Source organism: Phodopus roborovskii, unplaced genomic scaffold, assembly GCF_943737965.1.
Source record: "Phodopus roborovskii unplaced genomic scaffold, PHOROB, whole genome shotgun sequence".
In the NCBI taxonomy this organism is placed as follows: domain Eukaryota; kingdom Metazoa; phylum Chordata; class Mammalia; order Rodentia; family Cricetidae; genus Phodopus; species Phodopus roborovskii.
Genome location: NW_026126511.1, coordinates 35171441 through 35189115, shown reverse-complemented (window position 1 = coordinate 35189115; position 17675 = coordinate 35171441). Strand labels below are relative to the sequence as shown.

General features: G+C 37.2%; 1 protein-coding gene across 2 annotated transcripts in view; it reads right to left on the bottom strand.

The window, feature by feature from the left end:
- Positions 1-17675, bottom strand: part of Naa16 (N-alpha-acetyltransferase 16, NatA auxiliary subunit) — a 52845-nt gene that overhangs the window by 34898 nt on the left and 272 nt on the right. For both annotated transcript variants that reach the window (XM_051195334.1, XM_051195335.1), the window contains exons 2-8: positions 13722-13806; positions 12189-12293; positions 10702-10859; positions 7711-7845; positions 5936-6089; positions 3194-3313; positions 827-922 (exon numbers count right to left, since the gene is read on the bottom strand). In XM_051195334.1, the coding sequence (XP_051051291.1) occupies positions 827-922; positions 3194-3313; positions 5936-6089; positions 7711-7845; positions 10702-10859; positions 12189-12293; positions 13722-13806 (853 nt within the window). The remainder of the gene's footprint in view (positions 1-826; positions 923-3193; positions 3314-5935; positions 6090-7710; positions 7846-10701; positions 10860-12188; positions 12294-13721; positions 13807-17675) is intronic.

Here is a 17675-nt window from a genome sequence, read left to right as displayed (position 1 = left end):
CTGACTGTAGCTACCTTTTTAAGTCACGTAAGAAAATCTTTTTGTACATATAGCTTACAATACTTAAAACATATTAAACTATATATTGAAGCATGATTCTTACTTATAAAATAAAATTCATAATTGATCACCTTTTATATTCTAAAAATTGTACTTATTCTTTATAAATTGATTCCTAAAATCATATTGGTGATCAATGTTCCCTACAATGTCTGTAATGAGAGAACAGAAATTTTACAGAGATTTATGAATCAGAATTTGGATACATTGCAGGTATGAAGGAAATAATTGTCCCCTGATGGTATTTGACAACTTCATCTTGTGCCCAATTCTCTCTTCCATATATACATTTGGTTTCATATTATCTGACATGTCAGTTTATTGGAGGATATCAAATAATTTACCAAATAATAGGAAGACAGGAGAAATACCAGCAGAAACCAAGGGAGTCAAAACACACAGTGGATTAAGCCATACTGAAAGCAACCTCAGCACCGTTGGCAGACTGTATGTGTTCCCCATTCTTTCTCCATTCTTGCAACAACACTTCATACATCATAACATCATTTTACAGCCTCAACATAGTTTCATGTTAGGAAGAAGTGGCATTTCCAAGCCTCTTTACACTGGGATTAGCCATCTGATTGGTAATGACCAATGGTATTTCAGTGGGCCTGATGACAAATTGGCTTGCAATAAAACTGATCACTCTTACTCATGCACACACACACACACACTCTAGAACACAAAGAAAAAATTAAAACATGAGTGGTACCCACTAATTTCAAAAGAATTATTAGCATTACCAAAGACATGCTAATATTACCTGGGACAAGATTCAAAGGTAGTCTTCTCGGTAAAACTGCTCTGGGATGCTGCTTACTAATTTCTTCGTAAATCTGAAGCCTCTCCTCTAAAGAGCCTAGTGTCAGTAAAAATGTGTGAGGTTATAGTGTCATAACTATTATCCAAAATTATAATAAACTTTTAACACAAAAATTACATTATCAGAGTCAGAATCTCAATTTTGCCAAAAATTACATTTAAAACTATGGTGGTAAAAATACCACCATACATAATCAGGAAACCATCCTTTGTGTGTCATCATTGTGTATGTGTGTGTGTGTGTGTGTGTGTGTGTGTGTGTGTGTGTGTGTGTGTATTCAGCCCTTGAACTCAGAGATCCACCTGCCTCTCCCAAATATATGCAGACAAACCTCCACATACATAAAATATAGATCAATCTAAAAACAACAGATTCCTTAAAGTGGCAATTATTTCTCCCAAATAAAATAACAGAAGTAGTAACTACCATCCAAGCATCTTTAACTTTTTAGTGCCACAAAGAAAATCCACATGAGAATGACATACTATATCCAGAATAGTATCAGAGTAATTCCTGCATAATTTATAGAGACACTACTGTGCATAAGCAATCAGATTACTTGTAATAATATTTTAAGGAAAAAGTAAACAAAACTAAATGGTAACATTTTAAGTGAATCCTAATTCAGATCACAAAAATGTAATTTTAATAATAATTTGTAGCACCAGACATGGTGGCTTATGCCTTTAATTCCAGTACTCAGGAGTCAGGCAGTTGCATATCTTTGATTTCATGGTTAGTGTTGGTCTAGACAGGAGTTCCAGTACAGCCAGAGCTACACAGAGACACTGCTTATAAATAAATAACCCTTAGTTAACGCAAGCAGGGTATCTTCATAGTAAGTGGGCTATTTGTTTATAAAAATTATAAAGATTATAAACCAGGCAGTGGTGGCACACACTTTTAACCCCAACACTTGGGAGGCAGAAACAGGCAGATCTCTGTGAGTCTGAGGCTGGCCTGGCGTACAGAGCAAGTTCCAGAACAGCCAGGGCTATACAGAGAAACCCTGTCTTGAAAAACAAACAAGATTGTAGTTTAAAAGGTAATGTGGGACTTTTTGTGTAGACTTAAGCCTTCCCCCAGTGCTATGCTTTGCAGTACCAATGTCGCTGGACTTTTAAAATGGGGCTATCTGAAAAATAGGTTCTTTTACATTCTGTTAACTATTTAGAGACTTCACAGAGTATTAAGGACCTTTACCTAAAATATATAATGAAAGCTATGCTGATTATATTTTTTTTAAAAAGTTCCCAAGTTCCTAGTTTTAGAATAGCAAACTAACTCTGTGTTTAGATAACTCTGTGTTTCATTCCAGAAAAAAAAAAAAACAAGTCTTATATATGTAGTTAAATTAGTATTAAGTCAAAACAATACTATTTTAATGTCCTACTTGAAGTCACAAGTTGGAGCTCCAGAAGTTACCATGGGGATAAAATATCTCAAGGAATCTAAAAACATGGGTAGCATTGAGTAGTTTTAAAATCAATATTTTGTACTATCAAACACCTTAAAATGTAAAATATAGTACTTATTTTACTAAACATTTAAGGACTTTATTATTAATTGCTATGTCAGTGTGGTGGTTAATCTTCACTGTCAATTTGAATGGATTTGGAATCATCTAATCAGAACTTCTGGGTCTGACTTTAAGGGAGTGTCTTAAGAGATTAAACAGAAGAGGGAAGACCCATTCAGAATATGGATAGCATAGGTAGCTTGTCCCATGGATCTGAGTCCAAGAGTAGAATGAGAAAAAGGGAGTAAGCAAGCTGAACACCCGCATTACATCACCTCTGCTCCCTGTCACTGTCCCACCCCCATACCTATGGTGAGCCAAAACAAACCCTCCCTACTTGTTTTTGCCAAGTAACTAACATAGTTAGTAACTAGTAGTTTAAAGACAAAAGGCATAGTTATTTTACATTTCCAACCTGAATATATTCAACTTTTGCTTTGCTTTTTCAAATAATATTTAGTCAATATTTAAATTTTAATCATTTTAGTTAATTTTCATGCCCACATTTTTTTTTTCTCTGTGTAGCTTTGGAATCTGTCCTAGAACTTTCTCTGTAGACCAGGCTAGACCAGAACTCAGAGATCTGCCCGTTTCTGCCTCCCAAGTGCTGGAACTAAAGGTGTGTGCCACCACTGCCCAGCTTATGCCCATATTTAATCAGTAACTTTACTACATGGAAAAACAACTGTTAATGCTAAAATTATCTATTCTCAAGGATGATAATAACTTTCATTTTATCAATAACTTTCAAAAGCTAGTTCAGAAAGAAGAGAAAAATCATTACATACTGAGTTGTAATGCTTTTTCCAAGCCTTCATAGTAACACCAATTTTCTGCATTCCGATCAATCAAGTTTTTGAATACTTCACTGGCTTCTTTTAATCTTCCCAATTTCAACAGCATTTCCCCTAAAATTAAGTTTAAAATCACATTCACTTTGCTGAAACATTAGTTTTCTGACCCAAAAGAATTCTCTAGGCATTACTGGTGGGTGAACAAGTATTTTACAATAACGCCAATTCTACATGCCTTCCTTTGGCCTTGTTATATATGGTTTATATAACTAAACATAGATTAATGTGTAGTTTATCTTCAGAAACGAACCACACTCATTTTTGTCTCCCTCCCCCCTAAATATACATATAGATATTAACTTCTTAGTATAAAAATTATCTTTTCATTATACATATTTTTATAACCTCCTGGAGATAACTAAAGCCTACACAGTAAAATCCAAGTAGCAAGTCATCCAAAGGAATAGGCCAACCTTCTTACTTAAGATTTAAATGTGTCTTCCTTTAACATTCCTGTATTAACTGTTCATTCTCTTGATTTCTTATGTAGACCATTAAAATTGTATAAGTTAACTCAGCACAATTATATAACTAAACATCATTTCACAACAAGAAATATAAGCCACGTTCACATGTGAGTCATCTTTAAGGTTCAAATCTTTTTAATAAGTCACAAAAACTGAGTATGTGTCTGGGAAGTAAGCCACTAAATCACTCAAAAACAATGGGAAGTACACTTAAAAACTGAGATAAAATGTGTATAACTTACATTCCTAGTCCCAATTATTTCCTATTCCTTAAGGAACCAATTTCAAACAAATAAAGCTCTATAATATTATTTAATATCCACCATACTGGAGTAGGCAGCATATATTAAAATTTATTCATATTTTTGTTTTATATAACCAAATTTCAAAATAAAACTAAACTAGGTATAATTACATCACACATACCAACTTTGTGAATGTGAGCAAGTAATTAGACCTGATACAAAATGTACAGAAAGTGTTGGGTAACAGAGATACAATAAACATGCCTAACTCCGCAAAACTACATATTAGCCATTCTAATAACTTCCCTGCCTTTCTTAGATATAACTAACAATATTTTCTCATTCCCATAACATGTTATCCCCTACCACCATGAAGCAAATATTGTGAGAATGCAGAGTAAATAAGTGCACAGGCATACCAATTAAGTAAAAATCTTCACTTTTACAATTGTTGAAAGGATCTCAGCTAATGAGTACATATGATACAACTGTCTAAGTATCAAATGGGCCTACAAGGTAAACTGGAAAAATAATACCATATTAATCAAGATTAGTGTTCCCCAAATCCTAGCTGCCAACATACATGAATGTAGTAATGCAGCTAATTTTCAAGAAAGAGGTAGGGGTGTGTGAGTGTGTGTGTGTGTGTGTGTGTGTGTCTGCCTCCCGAATGCTGGGATTAAAAGCAAGGACACCACTACCTCCCAGGTAAGGTTTTTTGTATTTCGTTTTTTTTTAAATGATATCAATGTCACTGTATCCTACATACTTTGTAATGATTACACATTGTTAATGCTATAAGACAAAGAAAGCCAAAAAAAAAAAAAAAAAAAAAAAGAAAAAAGAAAAAAAAAAAAAAAGGCTGCCTGAGAGTATTAAGATTTAATCACAAAAATAGCAATAACACACCAAGTGTAGTGAGATATTCACTTTGTACACACCTGTGGCATGCCATTTGGGGGGTGGGGACAGGGGCAGAAGTTACTTGGGAGACCTAGATCTGGGGCCCCGGGAGCCCTCTCTTGCTTGCAGCACAGGAGACAGAAGAGCATCCGGAGGGACCAGGAACCTGCTGGTGTTCATCTGTCTAGGTTGTAAGTTATTTCTCCCTGAATAAACATCAATTCAGCCTATTTGTTTCTCCTGATCCTTATTAAACCACAACAACCAAGAAGAAAAATAACTGCCTTTTTTTTTTTTTTGCTTTCATCATTTACAGTGCAACAAGAAACTGAATAATTGTATTTTATTGATAATTTTAAAAACAGTGTTGTTGTTAATATGGATATTAATGTTAATCACAATAGAATACTAAGTCAGGTACTAGAAAGCTGGCTTAGTGCTTAAGAGCATGCTTTGCTCTTGCAGAGAATCTGAGTTTAGTACTCAGTACCCACAGTAAGTAGCTATAAACACCTACAATTCCAGTTTCAGGGATCACAATGCCTCCTGAATCCCTGACAGCTACATTCACCTATACATATATCCACATCAGACACACACATACACACAGTTAAAAATAAGAAAAACAAATCTTACACAAAGAGAAAACAACTAAAGGCTGGAGAGCTGGGCTCAGTGTAAAAGCACAGTCCACTCTTGGAGAGGACCTGGGTTCAATTTCCAACACCCACATGGCAGCTCACAACCATCAGTAACTCCAATTCCAAAAGAGAAAACACCTTCTTCTGGCTTTTGAAGGCACTAGGCATGCACACAGTACACATAACATATATGTAGGCAAAACACTTATACAAATAAAGTGAAATAAAAACCCAAATCAGAAATGCTATATATTAACAAGAGGACAACAGCTCTCCAGTTTACCCCAGTTCATCAAAAGGATGTCATGGGGGTTAAATTAATAATGGTTTAGTAGCAAGTGCTTACATGGTCACCAAATACACAATGTTACTTAAGTGTTAAGACAAAATTTAAAGCATCATTAAAAAAAGTCAACTTACCCTTAATTTCTTCCACCAAAAGTTTATCACATATCTGCATCTCATATGTTTCTATATGTTCCAAAGATTCTTGAAATAAATCTGCCTCTCTCATCACTTGATTCTGATATAGTATCAGTTCGCTATATTCATAATCTATTTTGTTAGGAGGAACCTGGAAGAAAACAACCAAATCATCTCATTTGTATAACTATATCCATTAGTTACAGATCTCTAATTTTTTATTCAGAACCCATCTGTACAGATTTAATCCAGGAACAGTTAAAAATAGGTTAACAAGCACTCAGGAGGCAGAGGTAGGCAGAGAGTTCGGGACCAGCCTGGTCTACAAGAGCTAGTTCCAGGACGGCCTCCAAAGCCACAGAGAAACCCTGTTTCAGAAAAAACAAACAAAATGAATGAAATGGAGGACTAGGTGTGGAAACCCCACAAATTTGTAATCCCAAGATTGAGAGTTGAAGACTGGAGGATAAAGGGTTTGAGGTCCTCTTCAGCTATACAGGTTCTGGACTACCTAAGAACTTGCCTCAAAAACAAAAGGAAACAACAACAACAAAAGACCACCTCGCAGCAAGGTGGAAGGCAAAAACTGACTCCGAAGGTTTTCTTCTGACAACACATGCACCCATCCATTCACAACACACACTTATACACACACAAATAAAAATAAAAAATACCAAACTATACCTACAACGGAGTCCCCCAGGAAGCTAAGCCAAGAGGATCTTGAGTTCAAGGCAGCCTGGTCTACACTACACATCCTGCCTTAAAAAAAAAAAAAAAAAAAGCAAACAAACACTCTCATGTAAAAATTCAAATATATGGCTGGGTGGTGGTGGTGCATGGCTTTAATCCCAATACTCGGGAGATAGAGACAGGTGGATCTTTAAGTCCGAGGCCACCCTGGTCTACAGAGTGAGTTCCAGGACAGCCAGGACTGTTATAAAAAGAAACTCTGTCTCAAAAAAAAGAAGAAAAAAATTAAATACATGAAAAAGTCTTTATCTTTTACAGATTTATGTGGCAAAATGAAAAGAAATTCTCAGCCGGGTGTTGGTGGCACACGCCTTTAGTCCCAGCACTTGGGAGGCAGAGGCAGGTGGATCTCTATGAGTTTGAGACCAGCCTAGTCTACAGAGCTAGTTCTAGGACAAGCTCCAAAAACCACAGATAAACCCTGCCTCAAAAAAACCAAAAAAATAAAGAAAAAAGAAAAAACGAAAAATAAAAAGAAAATCTCACATCAATTTCAATAGTGGTTACCTCTGGAAAGGTACATATTTTTTAAGTAAAACCTTGAACAATTATAGAAAATGTTAATATATTTAAGTGGTCTAAGTGCTCTAACATGCTATTTATTTTTACATATAAGTATACTAAAATACATTAACACAAAGAATATCCCCAACTATATAAAGTAATATATATCATAGAAACAACTCCCCAACTTACAAATTCTTTTTTTTACTTTTTATTACTAGTATTACTAGTTCTGAGGATAGATTCCAGGCTGTGCACCTAAACCACAATTTATGAGATAAGCACTCTACCTAAGCTATACACTAGTCATATTTTCCTTCTTTATCCATCTGTATATTGTTGAAATTATTATCCATAAGATCTAAATATTAGTTTATTTTATACTATGAAGACTACATTTTAATTTTTTAACTATTAAAATATTTCTCAAGTTTTTTATAGTCTTCTATAAAATTTAAAGCTAAAATTATTTCAGTCTGCAACAGTAGAAGAAAATGTTAAAGTGAAGTTCTTACTTGCTGTGTTTGTCTAAATTCTTCTAGTAATTTTAGCGCCATATCATAATCTTTCAGTAAATGGTACGCAATGGCATATCCAATCCAGGAAGCACGCTGTGTTGGGCGCAACTGAAGAAGCTGGTATCTTGTCTCCTTTGGGGGAAAAATGTTTTTCTCTTTTAAAATTCTTTATCTAAAATGTCTACATTTCATCTGAATTTTAATAATCTTTAATAACACTGTAATTAATTTAATCAACAAGTATGAGTTCCAAAACAAGATAAAACATGTGTTACTTTTCTCATCTAAGTAAATTCTCTGTATTAGTAACAATGCCTTGTAATAATGCTGGCCATGAGGCTGTCACTATGAATCAGACTGTGAGGCTCATGTCTTTGGTGCCTTGTAAAAACTACCTACATAGAATAAAAATATCTTCTGATAAACTATCTTGCAGAACTAAGATTTCTTATACTAGATTATTTACATTGTTTTACATGTTTTCAGTAAGTGTCATGCTTTCAGACAGTGTATTATGGGAGAGTGTGACCTATAAGGAAGAACACCAAGTTACATCACTTTATCTGACTTTCACTCTTGTTTCTGTCACTCCTCCATTGATGTATGAGTCAGATTTTTTTTCCTCTGGCAAATTCAATACTGATATGGGCAAGTTACTAGTATTTACTAATCTAATAACCCATCTTCTTAGCTGCAGAATATCCTATCTTCAATGATCTCTACCCATTATTTCAGGGACCCTCTTCCACACCACACACCGCTAACCCTTTAACCAACCCAGAAATCAAATTCAGGTCTCTCCCCCTCTAGCCACAGCATCTCTGCCACCAACATTTCAGCCTGGTAACACTTCACCTCTACTTTTGCTCTGGACATCACCAGTGTGCTGAACAGTTTTATGTCATCTGAGAGGAGGGAACCACCATTAAGAAAATGCCTCCATAAGACTGGGCTGTAGACAAGCCTGTAGGCCATTTTCTTAATGAGTAATTAATGGGGGAGGGTCCAGCCCATTGCGGGTGGTGCCACCCCTGGGCTGGTGGTTCTGGGTTCTATAAGAAAGCAGTCTGTGAAAGCCATGAAAAAACAAGCCAGTAAGTAAGCAGCACCCCTCCATGGCCTCTTTATCTGCTCCTGCCTCCAGGTTCCTGCCCTGCTTGGGATCCTTTATTTTTTTTTTTTTTTTTCAATTTTGAACAGTGATGTGGTAATAAACCCTTTCCTCTCTAAGTTGCTTTGGTCATGGTGTTTCATTACAGCAAGTCACCCTAACAAGACATCCAGTTTCTCTAGTTCCACAGTTACTTTGCTCTCACAATCTGTTCTCTTAACTTACTCTATTTCCTAACCCAGTTCAATAGCCTCTGTTCTGCCAATATTCTTCATTTCTACGCCTCATTCCTAAAGATAAATGATTTGGGGTTTTTTAATGTTTATAATATTATAGGTCTTTGCCTATATGTGTATATACATACTACATATATACCTGCAGAGCCAGAAGAGGGCACAAGATGCCCTAGATCTGCAGTTTCACTCAAGTGTGAACCACTGTGTGTGTGTGTGTGTGTGTGTGTGTGTGTGTGTGTGTATGTGTGTGTGTGTGCGTGTGCTGGGAACCGAACCCAAAGGTCCTTTGCAAAAACAAATGCTCTTAACCACTGAGCCATCTCTCCAGTCCCAAGAAAGTCATTCCCATCAATCATACCCTAGAACTGCTGAAGACAACAAACATAACTATGAAAAGTGATGTCATGCAGTCCAGTAAAGTCATTGAATCTGGTGAAATATGAGCATCGGTGTAAGCATGTAAATGGCAGGAAGAAGGCTAAAGAAGTAAATGATTTAATTAAAAAGAACTGCTCACAATTCAGTTCCTTTACATAATAAACTAAGGGCACGCTCACTTTGGCAGCATATATACTAAAAAATTAGCATGATAGAGATTAGCACGGTCCCTGTGCAAGGTGGCATGCAAATTCGTGAAGCATGCCTTCCTTCCATAGTAAGGAAGGAAGGAAGGCACGAACTAGCTAACCGAGGGAGCCAGACATGATGGTACACCCTTTAAATCCTTTGAAATCTGAACTGTACAGAGATTTCTTTATTGATCTGGAGCGATAGCTCAGTGGCTAAGGGCACACAGCGTTTCTGCAAAGGCCTGAATTTGTATCTACACTTGGCAACTCACAATTGCTTGTAACACTAGATCCAGGAAACCCAATGCCCTCTTCTAGCCTCCATAGGTACCTAAACATACATGTGCCCAAACACACACATACACACAATACCACATAACTAAAAAGAAAAATACATCTTAAAAAATAAACACAAAACCTTTACATGGCAATCTTTTCCACATTACTTTATACTTGCTAACCTACAAAGGGGGCTAACTAATGTTTAGATTTCAATAAAGCTGAATGCCAAACCTACATTCAGTGTAGCAACAATGTTCCAACTAAAAAGATAATAGTATAATACCTGCATACCAAGACAATCAATTCTTTTAAAATAGTGTGTGTGTGTGTGTGTGTGCATGTGTGTGCGCGCGCACGCACGCGTGCATGCACACACAGATGTACATGAGCCATAGCTCACATGTGGAAGTCAGAAGACAACTTTCAAAAGTCTGTTCTCTCCTTCCACAGTGTAGGTCCCAGGGATGAAACTCAGGTCATCAGGCTTGGCAGCCAAGTGTCTTTATCCATTGAATCACCCTAATTTAGCTTTATTTAATGCTCAAACACCAAATTCTGTAACTTTTATTGTAGGAAGGTCCAAGTGGCTTTCCTCTTCTACTACAGAATCCAATGAATCAAATCTAATGAATCAAGACACCATCTTGCCTGAGGCTTACTTCATTCTGAAGGCACATGCTTTTAAAAAAATTTAATCTTTATGCCAAGTGTGGTGGCACACACCTTTAAACATTCACTTAAAAACAAATTAACCTCTGTATTAAAATAAGGTACATTTAAAACTACTTACTCGATAGCCTTCAAGGTCTCTCATCTGAATCTGTAATAGAGAAAGATCCCTCAAGATTTGCAAATTGTCTTTATCTAATTTGAGGGCATTTCGGTAACACTTAATAGCCTCATCATACTTCTTATCAGAACGCTGGAGGAGACCATAAACATGCCAACCTATTAAGTTAAGGAAATACAGACATTCACAGACACTACAATATACTTAGCAACAACACCAATAGTATTTTATTTGTAATCTGTTTCAAAATGGTCTGGAGATAAGAGGGAAGTCAGTGAGAAATAGGCAAATATGAAACCAGCCAAGTTTTGACTGTTCATTCTGGGTGGCAGGGATATAATGGTTCAACATTCAATTTCTTCCATTTCTTCCATGCTTGAAATGTTCCATATTTGTAGATAACCTTTAGATTAATTCCTGGCAAAAAACTCATAACATTTTTCTACACTCTATTCCCTTGTTCTTTTAACCAAACATCTCAAAATTCACTTTTATAAAAATTGTGATTTTCTTCTAAAATAAGTTTATATTTATCCAGTTCTACATAATATACCCACCATTTAATTCACTAGTGATATTAAAAAACACAAAATTAAGTTTTATTCCCTTAGTTTATATTAGGGGAAAAAAATGCCCAAAACTAAAAGCTACTAACTATACTTACATAGCCTCTCTCTTCATTTTGCAGTAAGCACTGAGGTAAGAAAATAAACCTTTAATATTTTGAGAGATTCCCTAAGTTAAATATGTGAAAATAGAGTCTATGCACATCAAATGAATACTACACAGCTGCTAAATGAATTAAATGTCAGATACACAGGGCACTATGGGAAAAGACTGAACATGAACATGGGAAAAAAATAAAAATTTTTCAACAATCTTTTAAAAGTTGTTTATATTTGTTTACATATTGAAATACTATCCAAAGAAACAAATATATTTTTAAAGACTCAGTAAAGCAGTAGTTAAGTCTCTGTTAACAGAGATCAAACTAAAAAACCAGTTTTTCCTGACACAAACTAGAACCTGGTTTCCATCTGCCAGCTTTCCAGTGCCAGGGGCCACACCCAGGGTACCTCGTACACACTGGGGCAGGTAGAGAGCTACTGGTCCAGCCAAACTTCTTTTAAAATACATTTCTTTTCAATTTAAAATTTCCTCTAAAACTTTTAAAAGGAAATTAAAGGCATGTAAATTTATTCACTAGACTAAATAACTAAAAGTCACTATTTGAAATGGAGAAGTATCAGTAAACTCATGTTTAAGGAAAGAACTGGTCTCTGTCTCTGTCTCTCCATGAAAATTTTCTTTAAAACATTCAAAAAAGGATTAGGGAAAAAATGTAAATTACAGGCGATGAATAATGGGTATAGACCTTCATTAAAATTCCTAAGAATTTTTTTCCACAGAAAACTTGTAAAATGTGAATGAGACAGACAAGTAAATGAAAATAAAAATGATATTGCAAAACTATGGCAAAAGGATACAGACATGACTCCTGACATCACTTCGAAGTCCTTTACGAACAAATTCATATGCTTCTTCTCTTTTTCCTAAACAGTTCAATGTTAGTCCTTTCATAGCCAAAGTCTCTGAAAAATAATTTTAACCTGTGTTTACAAATGAGAAATTCGAGTCATTCTCCATAGCACTACGTTAGTACTTGAAATCTAAAGAGGTACTATTGTATTTCAGCAATTCTATTTAGGCTAGTTAACGTTAGCTTGTATTTTGAAAGCATAACATGGGACTACAGACGAGCAACCAATGAAAATGTTAGGAAGTTGACGAAAGATGATTTACAATAAAATATTTCTCTGAAAAATCCACAAAGGAATTAGATAATAAGAGCAATTTTCAAAATGACCTCTGTAGACTACTTTTCACAACACAGTGGTCCAACTGCCTACTCCCATTGCCAAACAGCTTTCATTTTCTAAAACTTCGTAAAATGAAAGCTTACTTATATTATCATCCCATTTTCCTAATTAAAAGATTTTAAAAGTTCTCCAAGCCTAGTGCTCTGATATGGATTATATTCTGCAAGTCTAACCTGATTCTTCAACAAACAATGCCTACCAGGCAAAAGAGGCAATAAGACAGGCACTGATGGCGCATGCCTTTAGTCCCAGCACTCTGGATGCAGGGGCAAGCAAATCTCTGCGAGTTCAAGGCCAGCCTGGTCTACAGAGCAAGTTCCAGGACAGGCTCCAAAGCTACAGAGAAACCCTGTCTCGAAAAACCAAAAAGGAAAAGAAAAAGAAGAGAGAGAGAGAGAAATAGATAAGGCAATAAAGACTAGCTAGATGACTTATTGCCACCAAGTGTGAAAAAGTGTGACAACCTGAGTTCAATCCACAGGACCCACATGGTAGAAGAGAACCAATTCTCAGAAGCTGTCCTTTGACCTCCATACATGCACTGTGGAATGCATGCGACCAGCACACATACTCACACGTGATAAACATAAAAAAATGGCATCAAGGAATAAAATGCATGTGACATTATCTTCACACAATTCTTACTGCAAATAACTGCCTAATTTTATACACGGGTACCTAAAGTAAAAATTGTAGTCTAGTCTAAGTGATGGGCAAATCTATCTATAAAACTGAGCATCCCTAATCCAAAAGTCCCAAATCCTAAAATGATCCAAGCCCTGAAACTAAGACTTAAGGTTTTTTGAATTGTATGTTCATCTGCTAATCTAAGCAATTAATCCAAAACCTGAAAACCTGATATCTGAAGTACTTCCAGAAAAGAATATTAATATGCACATTACCTCATCCAATTGTCCCTCAGCAGATCAATTTTCTCATCTAAAAGACACTGCATACACTAAACCGTAAAACTAGCTCAGCATAAGATTCACTTGAAACATTAAAAAAAAAAAAATGCTGAACATTTATGCTTTCAATAGAGTCACAGGCTTAGAATCTGAGTATTCCTTCAATGCCAAGTACTGCCTGATTTTAGAATTGAATTTCCCCAAAGCAACATTGCAATAGATGAGACAGTACCTCCATGTTCAGCAAATTTCGGGTTTGAAAGAATCATCTTGCAAAACTTAAGGCCATTTTTGTACTGCTTCTGCTCATAACATTTCTAAAAAGAAACAGGAACAAAAGTTATTTTATAAAATGGATAATGAAGCAATTTTCACCATTTCATATAAATTCTAAATTCAAAGTCTAAAATGTGATGACACATTCTTCTTTTATATTTACAGCATTAAGTGGTTATATATGCCTTGACAAACAGCATTTCCACTACTATAGACATAAATGCATAAATTCAATAAAATGCAGAATCATCAACCAACACTGACACAGAATTGAATGAAGAATTTGAAAGCCAGTACCCACTGATTAACTTTTCCTGATCCCTTCCTCCAAGCATTGTCATCCACCTCTGGTAACCTCTATTCAACTCTGCTAGTATCGATTTCTTCCTGTTGTTACACATGAGCCCTCACATCCTTGAAATGTTTATCTTGCTATGCCTGGCTTTTATTTCATTTAATATGATGTCTAACTTCCTCCATGTTGCTGAAGATGTTATGTTTTCATTCTTTTTATGGCTGATCACTACTCTGTTCAATGTGCCACACTGTTTTATCCATTTATCAGTTGAAGGGCATTTAGATTGTTTCCTTTTATTGGCTATCATGAGTGGTGCTGAATCAGTGCTGCAATAAACATCCTATAGGTCCTCTCCTTCTACCTTTCCACAGGCTCCATCCAGGGATTGAACTCTGGTCCTTGGGCTTGCATAACAAGGACTTTACCTGCTGAGTCGTTTCACTGGCCCGCCATACTGTTTTCTGTACTGGCAGTACTACCTTTAATTACCAAAAACAATGAGCAAGGGTTCCATTTTCTCTACCACCTTCCCAGCACTTCTCTTTCATCTTTTTAATCTTACTTAGTTCTTATAAGAATTCCTTTAAAGTGGAGTTATTATCTCACTTTATTACCAATGTGGAAAAGTAAACCTCTGAATACACATACAAACTTACCTTTGCTGAAAACTGTGGTCCAGCTACAAAGACTATCACTCATCTAACACTAACACAAAAAAGCATGTATCCCAAACCACACAGGCCAGGCTAAGTGATCAATATCCCGAGTTGCCATAGATAAGGAACATATGTTACCTGTCTACTTTCCCATCAATTATACTGTTCAGACTAAGCATCCTATCCCTCAGTATTCAAGCTTTCCCCCCCACTTTATACTGTGCTCCTTTCAACTAAAATACTCTTCTCTGGTCTTCCCTTGACTATTTCTTTTTTTGTTTTTCGAGGCAGGGTTTCTTTGTGTTGCTTTTGGAGCCTGTCCTGGAACTAACTCTGTAGACCAGGCTGGTCTCGAACTCACAGAGATCCACCTGCCTCTGCCTCTCCAGTGCTGGGATTAAAGGTGTACGCCACCAACGCCCGGCCCCTTGCCTATTTCTTTGAGCTTATTCGTTTGTTTGTTTGTGAGCCAGGGTCATGGTCATTGTACTAGCAGCAATCATCCTGCCTTAGGATCCTAGGTGCCGATATTAGAAGCATGCTACACCATGACAGCTTGAGTCTCCTATTTTTGTGGGGCTGCTATTTGCACAATACATAAATTGTTTTACTCTGGTTAGTATATAAATTTGCTTTTAGGTCAGCTAGCAAAACCTAGAAAAAAGAATTCTTTCTCCCCTACAGTTATTAATTCCTGACTTCCTTCGGTTGCACATACCAGACAGAGAGAGCCTGGCCAAACAGCAGCATCAGTCTTACAGAACTGGAGTGACTACCATAAAAATCTCTCTTACACCCTTGTCAACCCATTCCAAAAAAAGCAGAGGAATGACACTCAGCAAGTAAACAACTGTAAGTCTGGATGCTCACACTGCTGAATAAGGTACACTTAACTAGTGGATAGTGTGGGGCTGAGAAGACCTGTAGCCCACAGATATCCCCAGCCCCTTGCCTATTTCTTATGACCTATGTCACACATGAACTACTTGACCCTGATAACTCTATCAGTCTTCTACCCTCTGCCTACCCATACATCTATTACTCTGCATCATCTGCTACACAGTGCTATCCCTCTCTGTTTCTGGCATCCTTATTTATTCATTTACTTATTTACTCTCTGTCTTATCTATCATCTTGTGAGCTCTAGGAGAGCTGCTCAATAAGACCATGCTCCAAAAGCATGGCTAGTTTTTTTCAGGAGAGATTGGCTGTGGAGGTGATAAAGTCTTCATTGAAATATATTTAAACTGAGTTTTCCTGATTGACTTTGGGAAGAGAACTGAATAGTTGGAAAACAAAAATTACAGAAAAAAATGTTTGAACCATGTGCATTCATTACCTACTCTGCAGATGCAGATACACACACACCACACACACACACACACCACACACACACACACACACACGGCCAGGCTTAGTGACTCATTTCCTACAATCAATCAATCCCATCCCTTGAGATGTTGAGACAAAAGGACTCAAGGCTGGCCTAGATTACACAGTGAGCTCCAGTATGGGCTAGACTGAAACTCTGAAATCTAGTCCCAATAAAATAGGGCCAATGAAATGGCTTAATGAAGGAAGATGCTCCGCACCAAGACTAACAACCTGACTTTAATCCTGGAAATCTCTGACCTCTGCACCAACACCAACGCATGCACGCAAATAAACGTAATAAAAGTTTTTTAAGGTCTAACTTTGACTATAGAGGTCCAGTTGACAAACAACAAAGAAAACCAGTGGGAATACATATAAGCAGAAGGAACTACTGAGTTAGAGTACCAAGTGTTCTTTAAATGATTCAGCTACATAACAAAAGGAGTGAACATTTTTATTTGTTGTTTATTTGCCAAGCATGCTTCACTATTAACCTTTAAGATCCATAACAGACTGAGATTTGAAATATTCATCCCAAGGCTAGATGTGGTATCCAAAACTGCAATCCCAGCACTCTCTACAAAAATGTAGTAGATGAGTTCAAGATCATCTCTGGCTGGAATTCGGGACCAACCTGAGCTATATAAGGACCTGCCTCTAAATAAATTAATAAATAAATTCCCCAGTCGACTATGTATCATTGTTAAATTCTCGATTCTAAACATGAAGTTTCTATTGGCTTGAATGAGAACCAATACTGTAAATTTTTGTCAGGTGATGGCAATAAACTATTAGTGTTTTACTTTAAGCAAACCAATGTCTAACTGCTATGCATGTGCTCTCAATATCAATTCACCCTTAAATCTAAAAGCTTGCTTCCGCAAGTACCACGCTTTCAAATCAACAAGGCCGACTAGAAAAGGCAGCCACCAAGTCATATTCGTTTATGTCTTCAACAATACCAAAGCCGTGGTCACATCTCTCCTCCCTGGTGAAGGTACACATTCCACAGAAAACTTGTCCAGGCAGTGGCAAATGTCTTTTATTGCCCAGAACTCGGGAAGCTGGAACAGGCGGAGCTGTCTAAATTCTAGACTAATTTTGTCGACACAGAGATAAAGCCCAGCTAGGGCTACATAGTAAAACCTGCCCTGAATAAAATTGAAAGATAAAACAGAAACCAGTCTTGGGTCGGCATCGTTCAGCCAGGACCAAGGCATTATCTGGGCTTGCTTCAGAGCCACGTAAATGCAAAGACTTTCTCAAGTGCAAAGCCAGTCTCTGCAGCTCTCATCACTCGGGCGAGTTAGAAGCAAGAGTTTCGGGCAAGTCAGTTCCCAAACGGGGCCACCACACACATGCAAACTCCCGCACAGAGGCACTGGCTCCCTAGGAGCGCGGGCTCAGTGCCCCGCACCCCCACACTGCGGCCGCTCCCTCCGGGCCAGGTCTGGGGGTGCGCGTGCTCCCGGCTGGACTCGAGGCAGCTTTGAGTACCGGGAGGGGCGCCTGGCGGATGCGCCGCCGAGAGCAGGCACCCCGGCACCGGCAGGGTCCCCAGCGCCTTTGCCAGGAAGTTTCT